Source organism: Epargyreus clarus, unplaced genomic scaffold (assembly GCF_041222505.1).
Source record: "Epargyreus clarus isolate Ecla_fem2 unplaced genomic scaffold, WU_Ecla_fem_2.2 ptg000027l, whole genome shotgun sequence".
Classification (NCBI taxonomy): domain Eukaryota; kingdom Metazoa; phylum Arthropoda; class Insecta; order Lepidoptera; family Hesperiidae; genus Epargyreus; species Epargyreus clarus.
The window spans coordinates 10,755,723-10,772,775 of record NW_027332234.1 but is presented as its reverse complement, the minus strand read 5'-3'; the positions used below and the strand labels follow the sequence as shown (position 1 = coordinate 10,772,775).

Sequence of the window (17,053 nt, the reverse complement as noted above, 5' to 3'; positions counted from 1 at the left end):
CGTTTATTGATTTTATCTCCCTCTTTTTAATTTTAGCATAAAACTTCTGTGTTTTTCTCTCCGTGTTGTATAATAAGGTCAGAACTTTGCTTCACTTATTAAATAAATTAAATTGAAGTTTTCAGCATGCCTCTTATTAAATGTTATTTTTAAGCTATTGCATAGCTTTTATCGCGGGCTTTGAGCGCGGCGACCGAATCGAGAAATTCCGTAACGAAAATTCCTAACACCTTAATTCGGCAACTTGAAAACAGATGGCAGTAATACATATTTTTTTATAATCCGTGCGGAAATCTTAAAATTGCGTTTAGTATTTTTTTATATTCCTATTATATTGTATTCAATACAATACCTTCGTAAATCTGTTAAATATATAATTATAATTGCATAAGTTGATAAAAATGCTATGCAAGAGCTTTACCGCGGCAGTTCCCGAGTGCCGCACGTTTTTTTTTTATTTTTAATTATTTATACTTTCTATACTAGGTAACTACTTACTTATCATATGGTGAGATTAAGGGTTTTCAATAAAAGACCATCAGTATGGTAACATTGTTATTTATTTAATTTACAGGAAATTTCTAACGATTGACAATAAATTCCGACATGGAAACCTTATAAAATTAATGTCAACACTTATCTAGTTACTCTCTAAATGCATCCTGATATGATCCTAAATTTTTGACTGTTACAATGGTCTTATGATTTCTATTTATTTTAATAAGATTAAGGCTTCGTGTATATATTTTATTATTTAGAAAGATTAGATTGTCACTTATTATTAAACTGTCGGTAAATGAATTAGCCTGGTAGCATGTATGTCAGAAAAAGCGATTTACTTAAGATAAAAAATATTAAGTGAAGGCATGAAGGATAAAACAATAATAGATAAGAAAGATCAATTTGTTACACTTAAAATTATCGTTTTGCTAATAAATTTACAATTAAGATAAGTACGGAAAACTAAAAGTAGGTCATAAATTAATTATTTGGCGGTGCAGGAATGCACAAAGCTCTTAACTACAATGTTACAGAAGTAAATTACAAAACGATATGATTTCATTATCCCGTTCATTCAGTCTTCGCAGTTTGTAAAAGTTCAAACTATGATCCAACAACTATGTATTTGATTGCTTTTCGTAATATTTTTTGATTTTAAAACTATATACAACATTCCTAATATAAATAACACTTTTGAAGAATTGCTTAGCTATTATTTATTTATAACAAAAACCTAGTCTTTGTAGATGGATAAAATGTTTGAAATCTATTTAAAAAGAATCTAGTAACTAAAGGTCGAGTATACTATTACTTTAATAATATTTAGGGCCCTATGTAGATTTGTAATATTCTATTAAAATTGTTTTACCGTTCCTCATCAATAACGTTTCAATCTAATATCTAAAGACGGCTACAAGTTTCTACTGCTTTAATTGTTAATCTTTATCTTTTCTATTTACTCTTTTCTTTTTCTGCTTGCGCGGCTAATTTTGCTTCCTTTTTTGCTTTCTTCTTCTCTTCCTTCGCTAACAGTTTAGCTTGTCTTTCTTCTTCCTTGGCTTGTAGTTTCGCTAGTCTTTCTTCTTCTTTAGCTTGCAATTTAGCTTCTTTCTTGGCTTCTTTTTCTGCTTTTAATCTTAATTTTTCTTCTTTTTTTTTCTCAGCTAATTCGTTCTTTTTGTTGTCAGTGTTTTCATCTTTTTTGGGTTTCTCTCCTGGTTTGGCATTCTCTTCCGTCTCCTTTTTCTTCTTTTCTTCTTTCTTGGGTTTTGTTTTGGGGTTTTCTTTTTTTCTTTCAGTCTCTTTGCTTGAATCTCTGGATTTAGGTGGATCATCTTTGCTTGTGGGTTTTAACGGCCGGAAGAAATGCTGCATATTTTTCTGTGGTGAAGTTTCTAGCTGTGTCACTATTTTCTGGGCACATCTGGAAAAAGTTGAAAAATAAAAATCAGCACTGCGAGTAAAGATTGGCTTATTATAGATACTCGAATACTGTTTATCCTTTAAAGTGATTATTTTCTTTTTGGATTCACACTCTTCATTATCTGTAGAAGTATAAGTCTTCAGATTAGAAAATGTGGTGAAGATTGCGTGACTTCCAAAACCTCATTTTCTGTAAGACTCAATTATTTTTTTAAGTTACTGTTAGAGACTGCCATTATTTCAAGACATTTTCAAGTTTTTTTCTGCGTTTTACAGGAATAAGTAATAGATCGTATTATTCGTCACATAATGATGTACCTATGTAGGTATATCGATAGTGTACTCCAATTGTATAGGTACTGTAAATATTCACCGTATTCTGGTAGACGCGGAAGCCGAAGCGGCACTCTCTCGTCTCCCTTCGCGGAATTCTCTCTGGAACTCCCTGATTGGCGGCAGTCTGCCGGACGGCTCCCCGCCTGCCGGCCCTCCTGTGGCTCCGGTGTAGCTGTGGACTTGATAATCTTGGAGTCGTGCCTGAAACAATAATACTGTTTTACTTTTTTAGTTAGTATCTTCAAAGCGTGAATTTACTTCTAGCTATTTTAAAACCGACTAAATTATAATATTAATCACTAATATCTACTGAATTCAGTATTAATCGATAATTCTAATAATGGTTTTTAAGATGGTAGGAGTGAATGTACTTGGTAATCGATCGTTTACAGTAGATATCACAGAATCTTTCTACGTTGTTTTTCATTGCTAAACGATTCCAATGTAAGTACTTTTGAGCGATTTCCACGAATGTTTGTATCTACTTTTCGACTCCTTTTTACATATCAACATCTTCCATACATTTAACGTTTTATTTTCACTTCATTAGGTGATTTTAATAACTTGCCTTCATGCTGTGATGTTGCGAACGCCTGAGCGTGTTCGAAGCGGGCTGCCGGGGCCGAGGGGGCGCGGACGCTGCAGGCACTCTGGGTATAGCACCCAGACACGCTCCCCCACACTTAGCGCCGCCGCACAGCTTCGTTGAACAAGTGTTGTTGCTGACATTACCACCGCTGTTGGATGACACGGATGACACTCCTGCCGAAGATTTTTTTATTGTCATTTCACCATAATGAACCGATTTTTAATTAATGCGACTACATTAATTTGGCCATCGTCGTCGTTCCCGAGGTCGCTGGATGAGCGGCTCGAGCTTGTACTCCTGTCGCTCGCAACATCGGAACCCCCCTTTATTCGTCTCTTACGACAACTCTATTCTAGCCCCAAGACTACGAGGAGAGCACTAGTTTAACATGTACCTTCTTGCTAGTCAATCGGCGTAAGAGAATTAATTCCCTTTGAACTATGAATTTGCAATACACCATAGGTAACTTTTTACCGTCCTTTTGCATTATTAACTCACCCGAGAGAGAAGATTCGCCGCTGGTAACGGAGTAGAGCGAGGCGGAAGCCGGCACGGAGCGCGCGCCCACTGAGTATGAGGATACCGATCCCGGCACGCCCCAGGACCTGCCGCTGCCGCTCGACACCTGAAACATTCATTAGAATTTTTTAATAAGGCAACTATTTGAATTGTTATATTATATTGGTATTAATTTTAGTCTTCTAAAATACGTCTTATTTGGCAACTTTCTCTATGGTACGTAAAATCGTCACCATGGCTATCCTATGTTCAGCGAGAGATGACCATGATTTTTCTGAAGTAAAGTCTCTGAATTATCATTCTGAGAGACTATTAGAATAAATTGATAATAGGTGTTCTTAGCATGAGACCGATTTAATCATGTTATTGTTAATAACGACTACTCATACTAATGCTGTGTCGAAGAAATGTGTTGTACTTATATCGCTCTTTTAAGTAATATTTTATTCGGAACTTTTTATAGCTACTGAGTATCTGAAATGACTACATACATAATATCTTGTAAGCTAAAATGGTTCCTTTCTTTATACAAATCAATACTTGATTGATTGAATATAGAAGTTCCTGGCACTTCTTGCGCTCTATTCATGGAGCTATTAGGTAAGAGCTTGTTGACTCATAAACCTAATTGTCCTTAGCTTGTTCTGAAATCCTAGAATCTTGGCGCGGTATAAACATGACATCACACAAATGACGTAGGAAAGGCACTTCATAAAAAACAGAATATACTCCTACTATATGACGCATACAGGAAGATGGATATTAAAGAAACATTACCTGCCAACTCTTGCTGGTGACTAAACGGGGAGCTTGTCGTAACCGCAGGATCTTAGCGCGGCAGATGACGCAGCGGAGAGGGAGCAGGCGCTGGCTGACGGCCATCTGGATGGTCTTCACGAAGCAGCGGCGGCAGACCACGCGGTGCCCGCAAGGGGACGTCTGCATGGTCGCCTTCGCGTTCACACATATCACACACTGAAAATAAAGAACAAGTCCAATGTTATTTCTTGGAGTAATTCGACACGCGTTGTTGATTTTTACAGACTATATTTAAGGTATTATACCTACAGTAACAATATTTCCATTAATAACCTTATTGGCAAATTATTGCTTTTAAACCTTTATTATATCTTACTGGATATGTATTTCTGTATATACCTATGTGTAAGGCATATAGAGATTGTAAATATTTTTTGTCTTTTCTGAAACGTTTCCGAAGCAGAATAAATAATTATAGGAGTTGCTTAGTTAATGGATCTAAAAAAGAAAAATATGGTCTACTATCTTATTTAAGAAAAAAAAAAACACTGAGAATTATTTAAGTTCGATTAGTAGATATATGCACTATATTTTTAAAAGACTTGAAAATGTTATGAAACAGATTTTTAGGTGTTTGTTAACTGTCGGAAATTCCGAACCAAATCCAAGAATTTGTAAGAACTGGATAGAAATCCAATAGAATCAGTAAACTTAACTTTGGGAAAACAAGCTTACAGTAATTGTTCTGGTGTTTACAACGTACCTAAATTTTGATTTACTTTATGATAAGTACGTACATAAAAGCCCAATTTTTCTGCTTATATAAGTAGCAAGGATGAATGTAAATAAAGGGAAAGCGTTTTTCATTTAGCTAATTATCGCTTGCTATTACGACAAAGGAACACTTGAGGAAACCTGCATACCTGACAGTTCTTTAAACAAAGTTCTCAAATATATGAAGTCTACAGTAAGTGAGTTAAAGCCTGAACACCTTTCACTCTGAGAGGACACCCACGATCAGTACTGGATTAGAATACTAATGGGTTGACGATGGTATCGTCTTATTTCATCGACCTTCACTCACACAACTTTATAATAAGTATCCCATTTATCGTTTACATTTGACTACAATTAATGTTTCTTTACAGACAAAACAATTTTTGCAAGGAAAATGTGAGTCTTGCATTTCAACGGCCTATTGTACAATAGTAGAGTCAAACACTTTTGTAGAGTCAGTTTTCTTTCAAACAAACGAATGCACGGTCTTAGAAACAAGTTCGAAATAGAAACGAATTCGGGCTTCGAATAAAAATAAGTCAGAAGTTACGAAGGTCAGGTTTACCAAAAATGGAAACATTTTGTTGCCGGAAGTAAACTTTTGTCATTATCCGCGTGTTCCCAAAACTTTTCTATGAAGTCAATAACCTTTGCTGTCAATAGCAGCTAGGTTGTGCATTATGTTAATAAATTTAATAGAAGGCTAATGAAGGGTAAATTTGAAGTTTGACGTAATAATTCGACACAAATCTTAATAAAGTTTTGGAAGAGCAGCGGGTGGTAAATTTTGTTACAAGTTTTCAAATACGACTACTTACATATTTGGATGACATATTTTTCGGCAACGGAAGCACAACCGCAACACCTATTCCGCTATACTTAATAAAAGTATTATTGTTGTGTTGTTTTTTTCTGGTTTGAAGGGTATGGCAAGGGAGCAATACTTGTATAAAGTAGGAAAGCTGTTCTACTTAATCCTCAAGAGTAGAAATGTATTTGTGTCTAATCTTAAGTGGCTCTAATAAATATTTACTTATAATAATAATTAATTTCCTATCTATGATTAATTATAGATTATAGCAGTGGCCATGTACCGTCAGATGCTACTTCGTACTGCTATATTTTAAAAATAATCTTTAAAGACTCTTTAAATTTAATATTTTAATCCAATATAAACTTACTTCTTCCTCGGGTGAAGTAGCTAGTTCGGGCTCATTTTCTTCCAGTTTATTGAGCAATTTGTCCTGAAACAAGATAAACGATGTGTTTAATATCGTGTTGGTTTTTATTACCAGCAAGCAAGTTATGAACAATAAATTATTAAAGTATCTCTATAGTTACAAACCCGTTTAAATGTTTCATGCTCATTTAAATAATTTTAAAGATCATCATCGTCTGGTTCGAAATGATATGTTGGTTTTGATGGAACATCCACACAAAAGTACTTCATATTAAGTAACGCTACGTTTTATCTAAATTATATATAAGGTTCTTGAATGGGTTCATCATAAATCGAGGAGCAGGATTGTAGGCAGGCGGAATCGCAATACCTATGGGAAAGTTTTTAGCTAGCTATCTATTTTTGTTACCATTTAAACCTTTGAAAGCAAGTGAAAGTAAACCCTTTTGTAATAAATACAATTACGAACTAGATCAATGAATTTCACAATTTGTACCTAATCGTACTTCTGTTGGTAGTACAACATTTTATAACCACTTTGGAGTTGGTAAGCGATTTGCTGCGCCTACCTTTCGTCACGTTTCGTTCTTCGAGAAATATATTAACGAGATTTCTAATAGTTTTAATAAAACATTAAAACTATTGACTTTACTAATACACTTTTTAAACGGCTGCTGTTTAATGAGGTACCTACCTCAATAGAAGACGTTTGCTTCGTCTTAAGATATATGGCTCCTGACTACATACCTACTATTATATAATCATAAGGTTTAGACTCAGATTTCCTAGACACTAACAGTACATTCCTAAGAAAAGGACGAGGAAGAAGAAAGATTAAAAAGACGATTGCACGTAAATAGCCTTATCTATTACTAAAGTAAACGCTTCATAATGAAGTTGTATTCTTCTGTAATTTATCGCTTATATGAAAAATAAATGAAAATCTTTGAAAATTATTTTTCCTTTGTAACAGAAAATGCGCTCCGAATTTATGTGGTTTTAAGGGTTTGGTAAGGCGGTAAGGTACCTACACAGGGCATTTTAACTCAGTGTTTATGAGTGTGTTGTTAATTAAATAATATTAAACTTTAATGTACGGTGGACTTCATTCAAGTTCAGTGTCAAACATACAATGTTTTATTTGACAGTTACTAACCGCAAATAACTTTTTAATAGCAGAGTTTATCATAAAAATGCTATTAATGTTAACACTTTGATTTAATTTATACTAAAGACCTTTTCATTTTTATTTTTGCGTAGGTAAAACTCCTTTTTGTGTAGTTCAAAAATTGCAAAGCTTGTATAAGATGATCTAAATTAATCCTCAGGGTAGAAATGCTGATGTTAACTTTCCATAAGTTAACTTCAGCATTTCTACCCTACCTTCTATCTTGCACCACAGCCACACCTATTTCTACCTAATAATACTGTTAAGCGCTGCTGTGTTCCGGTTTGAAGGGTGTGGTAAGGAGACAGACTTTTCCGAGGCGTTCCTCAGGGGTAGCGGCGCATCTGTGGCCGACCTCAGGTAGGAATATCTAATCCTATCTGGGGTTGATTACAGATGTTCATGGGCGGCAGTAGCCACTTACCATCAGGTGGACTGCATGCTCGTCTGCTACTCTTATATTATAAAAAAAACCTACTATCTTATCTAGATTTGGTATTAGGTGACCATCAGAGGTAGTGACCATTTATTTAGATAAACAGGAAGATTGCGTGTGATCGTACTACTACCATCAATTAAAAATAGTTTCTTGAAACTGAACTAGAAAATAATTATTAAGATCGCCTGATGGTACGAGTAGGAGGCCACTGCCGTTCAGCTGTAACATGACATAGTCTGTAAACAATTCTAAATAGGATTCGATATTTGCCATAAGAATGTTAAAAAAATTGCTACACTGTGTTATAAAGTTAGAATATCTTGGGTAAGCGTATTACCCGTCTTATCTTCACATCACAATACATTTCAAACTTTTTGTGATTTCGTAAATGTTCGTCAATGTTAATATATACGAACCGTTACGCTAGGTAACTGTAGTTAAAAAAACCATTTAATTAACTGATTTAATTGAGTATACATATTTTGTATTCTCTGAGGAAATAATATTTCAGCGGAAAATTACCTAAAATAAAGCATAAGTTATTTTTATTGTTAAAATGATTCTACTCATGTTGAATTATTATACTAATAATAACAAAAGTGTTAATTTCGTATGAAAACGGACCCTTGTGGTTTTTTTTTATGACATTCGAAAATTTTTATTGCAATGTAATAAATACTATTTGCATTATTGTTACACAAATTACGCCATCAGACAAGCAGAGTCAGAAATGTAGAGTTCTAACTGCCTCATTTAATTTTCATATTTTCTTTCCACTTACATAAGTAAATTTTATTTAAGTTAATAGGTATTTCCACTTAATGTACCTACGGACCGGTAAGGTTCTACGGAAGACGGCTTTTGGCACTGGTCCCTGATGCAGGTTAGTGGAACATGACAAATCACAAATTGTTATAGCGTCCAAAATATCTTGTTTTGGCAGAGGTTACTACAGAATCTAGGTTTCGTGTCTATTTTTAAATCTTATATAACTTTCTTTGTAAGGTTTATCTGCTGATTAGAGTAGAGATACCTGCGGCATTGGAAGTGGAGCCATAAAACCGACCTGTCATAGAGCAGCGGTCGGCAACCTTTTTGGCAACACGCGCCATAAAGTCACTATTATGAGATAATGGTATGCCGCATTTGGAAGTAAGACCTTGATGTAAAATTAAAAGGACAAAAAAGGTCGTCAAAAATTAATTATCTCTCTACAATATTAAAAAATGCATGAGAAACTAGGTACTAGAAACCGCGGGCCGCAAGGAAACGGTCGCGGGTCGTAGGTTGCTGAAAGCTGGTATACAGGATATGAGTTCCATTCACGGCTACGATAGTGTTCATTAAATATATAACATATCAATCATTTTCTTATGGCAATTCAATAAATCTATTAAATGAATTAGCAATTCATTTTAACTGTTTGCTTAAATTGGCTAAAAGGTTTCATTTTACCCTATATTATAATCCTGACAAAATTTACCTTCCAAATTTATTATTACAGGGCCATTTTTACTTATATAACAATTTTTAAGCAATTCAATATTAAACTCCAATATCTGGCGTACAGTAGAAAAGTATCCTGGTTTAAAGTGTATTTGAAAAATCATTATTTAATTCGTTCTAAGAAGAATTATTTGAGCTTTTCGACGTGTGGGTTTCTTCGCAATTGTCGCTGTGGTACCGGGACCAGAATAGGGCTACGGTATCCTCTGCCTGTCGTAAGAGGCGACTAAAACGGGCTTCCGGGGTTGCGGGCGGCAAGAGTGGGAACTCAAACCGTCCAGCAAGCGACCCCGGTAAGGACAGCGGTTTGTGTGGTCGCATATCGCTGTAATCACCCGGGGATGTGAGAGGAGCGTAAATTGCTCCCCCCAGGGAGCCCGATAGAAGGGCATCGCGTTAGGAGGACTCCGGTTGTGTTTCGTTGGAGATCCCGGAGTTCTCCACCAAACGCTGAGGACGGCCACCGGGGGGGTTTTAGTGCGGTAAAAATCCCACATAACCCGGCGTCACTCCCATGGCGTCTGGTACCTTTTGAAGGTTTCCCCCTCGTAAAAAAAAAAGAAAACTTTTTTTACTTAATTTAGAAAAATTAGAGGTGCGTGAGATTTCTACCCCCTCTTGAGAGGCTAAATTTCAACCACTAGACTATTATATACATAATCCCGTTCACTTATGAAGTTACACACATTTATCGTATTAGTCCAATGTCAATTGTAACCTGATATTGATCTAAGTCTAAATCTTTTGTTCAGGCAACAAAACAAATGTTGTGTAATTAGTATCTTACGTTTTTATCTATTTCCTCACTTTTAACCTTGATATCTTGCTGAATTTTTGTAATTAGAAATCTTACCGCTTAGTCATCTCTAATTCAAATATTTAAAAATGCGTACATAAAGTAACGAATGGTTTTTGTATATACCTCTTTGGTAGTCGAAACATATAATATCAATTTATTACAGTAGTTAAGATAACATAAGGTGGTAACTCTTTGTGTTTCGACTTCAGAGTCAATACTACCACATCTTGTTCCCTCATAACAGCTCTCCTTTTTTTAAGTTGGAGGGTGTGACATACTTATGATACTGAGGTGCTTTAACATAGTCTTCAGGAGAAGCATCGCATTTGTGGCCGACCTTAGGTAGAATTAGTATCTTATCTAAGATTGCTAGATGTCTATGAATTGCATGCTCATTTATTAATTCTAAATTATATAAAAAACAAAACGAAGTTTTATGATGTTTTCCTGTAAAGTACATGCAACGGGAATGAAAATCCAGTTCTAATTCAACCCCAAATAAGTTAGGAATAAGTACTGTTTAAATTTGTTAAAGTGATGTAACGAGGTAAACTGTATGTGTCCTGTCATACACATCAGATCACAACACAGCACAGAAGTTTTAGTAATAGTGCCGCCACTTTCAAACCACGGATAGCTCTACCACGTTCAAACATTCCAGCATTCCAATACATCACGTCCAATTGCAAAATAATTTCCTGCGGCTGCCATTCTCGTGGTATTATCTATCATTGTAATCTATTGTTATTGGACAACTGGCCAACAAAATTACTGGACAAATATTTGATCGATTGTTCTAAAATCTCACAATGTCATTAGACCGAAATTTAATAAATCCTTGCGTAATAGTTTCCATCACCGTAACGGCGCGGTTAAGTTTGAATCGTAAAAAATGGGACAGTTTGTTAACGTATCTCGGACTGAGAAGCAAACTATTCAAAGAATAAATGAGTTTAAATAATATAATAATAGTGTTGCTAGCGCCGAGTTTGTTTCGAAGATCGTACGTTTCTTATAACATATGAACAATAACTGCGTTCACATATAGTAACTTCATTCGTTCATTTCTAAATTATCCAAAGCTTACGCGAATAGTTTAATACGTTCGCCGTAAGGTAATTTCATGAGGCATAACTTAAAGACAATTCATCCTATATAAGCGTGATATTTCCGCGTGTGCTGCAGTGTCCGGTAAACTAATAAAGTGCTCCAACTTGTGTCCGGTTCGTGAAACTCCGTCCGGAAAAGTTTTAACGAGTACTGCATTGTACGGCCGCTATTGTGATTCGTGATGGTCCGGTTTCGACTCGTTAAGAGTGAATATGTTCCGTTGTGATTTAAAATGATTTTTCGATGGAAATTTAATATTTATTTTTTGTAATGATCTGTGAAAATAACTTTAGCGAAAATGTTGGATAGTTCAGCTTGTAATCTTATGTCGTTCTATATCGGTAAGTATGGTTTGTTTGTTTGGTTTATTATTAAATTAAATTGTAAATAATTTTGTAAAGGAATAATGTTATACATATTATATTTATAAGAGTTTATTTCTGAAGTTCTACAAATAATTTATTTTTCTATAAATAATAATTTAAGTATAAAATGAATTGAAACATCTGCTATTAATAATCTCTAATAATGTACTTGGTACCGATGTAAGTAGTGTAGAGGCATAAAAAGTAAAAAGATTTTAACTTACGAGTATTATTATATGATATAGTTACAATAATACGAATATATTAATATACAATATCATTACATTTTATACGCACTATATTGATAACATATCGGTGCATAAATCTAATAAAAACTGGTATTGCATGTCTAGATTATAATGATATAGAAGTATAACGTACCGTCTCATTGTTCTCGTTTGACATAATTATATAGTGCAACAAACAAGTTCCGTAGGGCAAGGCTAAGAGTATATTGAAACTAAACTAATTATGTATTAGGTACTTTACTACTAGGTTTTTCCGCAGCGTGTGAACTTAAGGCAGTAAGGTAAGTAAGAAATATAAGGCAGTGATTTAGTGGTCGAAATTCGCCTTCCCTTCAAATGGAGGGATCACAGGTTCGAATCCCACGCATCTCTGTTTTTCTAAAATTATGTGCGTATTAAACTTAAATTATTGCTTTAACGATGAAGGGAAACATCGTGAGGAAACCTGCATACCTGAGAAATGTTGTCAAAGCTATGTGAAGTCTACCAATACGCACTTGGACAGCGAGGTGGACTATGGCCTAATCATTCTCATTCTGAGAGGAGACCCGCGCCCAGCAGTGGGACAGACAGTAATTTTTACTTAACAAAGATCTAAAAATGACAATGTGTTGAGTGAAAAAAGTCAAATGTTGATCTATAATATTTAAGCCATTAACATTAAATAAATCGATTATTGATAATCGTAAGATGGTCCTTAATACTCCAAGATTTCAAGCTACTCATGAGGATTAAGAAAAACCACATATGTATATTACTTGGCTTATAAAAGAGCGTTTCTTGTAAGTCGCGATCATCGTTCTTAAGTCTAAACAAAATCTCAAATTGTTTTTCCTTTGATAAAACACTTCTAATGTATTTGACTCTCGAAACGTATTTCTTTATGCTGTTATCATCCTCATTCCTTATTATATCCTTATGACATCCTTATTATATCAAAAACTAAACGAATTTCCGTAATAGTTTATGTTGAGCAATTTTTAAAAGAAGGAATATATAGGTACTTTAAAATTAGTATAACAATCACGTTTCCTTAAGGATGAACAGTGTAATTTATGTGCATTTGGCTTTATTATGCTGTTTGTCTAGTAACTAGAGACACGCAAGGTAGATAGGTTAATTTACTTCTAGTTGCAGATATTGAGTCGATATGTAGATTGTAGATATCATATTAAATTTTCACATTTATACGCTTGCGATGGCCTGGCTAAGTTGTGATCAACCAGAGCTCTATCGATATGATATAATAATATGATATGGTTTTAAAGGTGGTAGACTCTTCGTGGTGACTTACGAATGTGGAGGCATACCCAGGGGCTGCCTACTAGTTTCTGTCTTATAATAACAGCGTAAAATGCACCCCAAATTAATTTAAGGTCTTACTATTATAAATTACTAGTATTTTAAGGTACTCATAAACAAAAAAATGGCGGAAGTAGCTAGGTACTTCAATTTCATAAAAAATAGCAATATTTTGGTAGATATAATTTTATTTTAATTTCTCTATTTATTTATTTATTTATAACATAACATGTAATTTACAGGCTTAACCTAAAACATTACATGTGCTCAAGAATACTTTACATACATTCATAAATCTTGTAAGGTTGTCATGAAATATGTCAACATCAGGCATCTGTAAAAGCAGGCGATTGATTAAAGCAGGCGCAGCGCAGTGTGGTGCAGCTGCTGTGCGGCGCGTGCGCAACAAACGTTCTGCCAACAGACGGCCAGGCCTTCTGCCTCCATACCCTCCACGCATATACTGCATCGGAACCTCTATACCACATTTGGCAAGTGCAAGGGGATTATCAATTTTATTATTAAGTAACAGATAGAAATGCACCATTAAAAATAGCTTTCGCCGTAACTCTAATGTATCGAGCCCTATCATACCTGTTACAAAAAGAGATGGGTATAGATAAGGGTAGAACCCAAATTTACGACTGTAGATAAATCTGGCAAGTTTCCTTTGGACTCTTTCCATCATGAGAGAATATTTCTTCTCACAAGGATCGAAAACGACTGCGTTATATTCGAGTCTGGAACGAACGAAGGTATTGTATAGAATGAGCGCTACATTTGCATCAGTGAAGTTTGAAGCCGTTCTCAAAACAAAACCTAATGTTTTGTGTGCCTTAAGACATAAGTCTTTTATATGTTGCCTGAAATTTAGTTGCGAATCGAGTGTTAAACCAAGATCACGTATAACGTTTACGCGTTCGAGAGGTTTGTTTTCAAGGTGGTAGGAGTGTATATACGGTAAACGCGATCTGGAAAAAGTTATAATTTTACATTTTTCGCTGTTTAACGATAATCGATTGTCAGAACTCCATTGCAAAATACGATTTATGTCACTTTGCAGAGCTTCACAATCCTGACTATCAACTATAGGGTAATATAATTTCAGATCGTCAGCGAACATAAGACATTTTGCAGATCTAACAACCCTCGGCAAATCGTTGATCATTATTAAAAATAGACTAGGGCCAAGTGTACTTCCTTGATTGACTCCTGATCGTGTATAATAGAGATAAGATTTATGTGAAAGTAGGTGGACATACTGAGTTCGATTGTCTAAGTAAGAAGCTAAAAATGCAAGCAATTTGGGAGTAAAACCAAATAGACTGAGCTTCATCAAAAGTATATCATTATCTACTCGATCGAATGCCTTTTTAAAATCAAAATAAGCCGCGTCAATTTGGCGACCCGCGTCCATGGTGTCTATGACGTCACTGACAAAATTAATGTGATTGGTAACTGTTGAGCGGCTAGGCCTGAAACCGTGCTGGCTATCATGAAGATGGATACTAATTTGTTGCATTATACGATCATTGAGAATAGATTCAAACAATTTGCCGAAAGCTGACAGAACTGCAATCGGCCTATAATTAAATATTTCAGCACTATCACCATTTTTGTGAACTGGTGTTACCCTAGAAGTTTTCCAATATGCAGGATAGGTTGATGTTAATAGGGATAGATTAAATATATGCAACAAGGGATACATAAATACTTGTATACAATCCTTTACTACGAATGGAGGAATACCGTCTGGTCCTGTAGAAGACTGGTCTCTCAAGCGTTTCCCTGCCTTCATTATTTCGGCCGAAGTAACAGAATCAACAGAAACGTACGGCGTATTTATGGAGGTCCTAACATTATGAGTATCTTGGTACACGTCGTAGTCAAGGCATGGCTTATCATTCAGAAATACGGAACTAAAATACTCAGCAAAAGCATTGACTGCGTCTTGTCCAGAAAAATATTTGCCATCTTTTTTAAATAAGCTACACTTATGCTGACTCTGGCGTTGAGTTTTAACATGTCTCCAAAATATATTTGGGTTTTTACTAATACTATGTTCTACAAATTTTATATAATGTGCATATGCATTATCGATCATTAACTTGACTTTAGCTCTGTAGTATTTAAATAGTTCCAAATTAAAAACCTTTCCTTCCATCTTATATCTTTTATGATGAAAATATTTATATTGAATGTTGCGTATAATATCAGGCGTAAACCAGGATGGATAAATGTATCGTCCGGTTTGCCCACTACGCTTTTTGATCGGTACGCAGGCGTTAAAGGAATTGTCAATCAAGGTGTAGAAAGCTCTTACGGCTGCATTGACATTATTGCACTCGATTACACTAGACCAGTTAGTAGTATGCAATGAAGCGTAAAGTGCCACAAAGTCAGCTTTACGGAAATTCCACTGGGGTTTTGTATATGCGTGAGTGTTGTGGTACGATGAGTATATGCGCGTGGGGCGTCGAAAACATTTAGATAGTGGCAAGCGGATCTCAATTTCGAGTGGTGGGTGATATGGGTCGGGTGGCACTAAGGGTTCAACATCATCAGTAACTCTTACGCTATCACTGCGCAACCCACTCAAAACCAGATCCAGCATACCATTATTCTTATTATAAACATTATTATGCTGAATAAAATTACAAAAGTTTAAAAACAAAGAAAACTTATTTTTTATACTTTGGGTACAAGAGTTAAGATTGAAATCACCCACTACCAGAATTTGTAATGATGAGAATTTAGTTATAATATTTTCCAAAATTGTAAAAATATTCATGTACTGTTCATCCTTATAGCTAGGTGGTATATACACTACACAACATATGAATTTAATATTTTTAAAACTAATAACAGCGCACACTAACTCTTTGTCCTGCGTTAGTCCATCAATATCATAAACTCGTCTAACATGATATAAATCGCGCACCGCCAATAGAACGCCTCCCCAACCAACATCGTTACACCTATCCTGACGTAGCACTGTGTAACCGGGCGGGAAGAGCTCACCATCACTTATAGAGCTCAACAAAAACGTTTCAGTCAGAGCTATAATATCTGAGCAATTATTTAGTATAGCATTCTTGAAATCAGCAGTTTTGCTGCGTAGGCCACGAACATTTTGGTATGTTATATATACATTACGCCATTTGTTTTCACATGCAGCTGTACTATAGTTTGACGGTTGATCTTTGCTCACGTCTTTGAAACCATTCATTGAATTCAGTATTTGGTGGCCAGCTGCTAGCATTCATGAAAAATTCGAACGAACTCTCGGGCACTGCTATAACAAATGAGGCATAATTTTGTGTTTTAAATCAAGTTTTTGCACATCATATGCTACATCAGAAGGTTTGCGCTTCATCATATACGCAATAACATTTTCTGGCGTGGTGTCTACACGCAGGGACCACACATGTATACGTCTCATTCGTTCAACAGAAGCAAGATTATCGTCAAACTCACCCGTGCCGCGAATGACTGCACGTCTGTACTTACGACGACGTTGTTGCACTATCCATTGACCGTTTTGTTCGTCATGCAAAACTGTATCGTCTTTATCACTCGGCAATGATGACTCCGGCTTAGAACTTGATAAGACAGCGGATTTGGCCGAATCACGTTGCTCGGCGCATCGCTTCATTTGGAGCGGGACGTTGTCGGCAGCCACTCGTGCGCGTTGGCGACGCGTCATCACTGGTTCGGCCTCTATAATTGGCTGTACAATTTCTGTTGCTGTTGTAAGTGGCTTCTCGCTCGGTCCTTTGGGTCGCTTGCTTGCCGCAGGTCTACCTTCCGTACTCAATTGTTCTTTAGAGCAATCGAATTGTTGAAGTTTGTCGATTTTAGTTTCAAGTAGACGAACCATGTCTATTAATGAATTAATTTTTAGTTCTAATGGTAGAACCAGACTTTGAATAAGTTTTAGTACTTCACTGGACACTAATTTCTCCATAATTATAGACTTAGGAATTTATTACTTGGGAAGTCGTACGAACACGTCTTAGCGGAACGACGGCGC

General features: G+C 35.6%; 2 protein-coding genes across 4 annotated transcripts in view; one reads left to right on the top strand and one right to left on the bottom strand.

Annotated features, from left to right (window-relative positions):
* Positions 1 to 873: 873 nt before the first annotated feature.
* Positions 874 to 17,053, bottom strand: part of LOC140753764 (uncharacterized) — a 90,378-nt gene continuing 74,198 nt past the window's right edge. For all 3 annotated transcript variants that reach the window (XM_073088537.1, XM_073088539.1, XM_073088538.1), the window contains 6 exons: positions 6,085 to 6,147; positions 4,145 to 4,342; positions 3,347 to 3,473; positions 2,828 to 3,021; positions 2,297 to 2,460; positions 874 to 1,924 (listed from right to left, as the gene is read on the bottom strand). In XM_073088537.1, the coding sequence (XP_072944638.1) occupies positions 1,453 to 1,924; positions 2,297 to 2,460; positions 2,828 to 3,021; positions 3,347 to 3,473; positions 4,145 to 4,342; positions 6,085 to 6,147 (1,218 nt within the window). In that variant the 3' untranslated portion in view covers positions 874 to 1,452. The remainder of the gene's footprint in view (positions 1,925 to 2,296; positions 2,461 to 2,827; positions 3,022 to 3,346; positions 3,474 to 4,144; positions 4,343 to 6,084; positions 6,148 to 17,053) is intronic.
* Positions 11,004 to 17,053, top strand: part of LOC140754017 (pancreatic triacylglycerol lipase) — a 28,374-nt gene continuing 22,324 nt past the window's right edge. Inside the window, exon 1 of the mRNA XM_073088914.1 lies at positions 11,004 to 11,446. Coding sequence (XP_072945015.1) covers positions 11,404 to 11,446 — 43 coding nt within the window. The 5' untranslated portion in view covers positions 11,004 to 11,403. The remainder of the gene's footprint in view (positions 11,447 to 17,053) is intronic.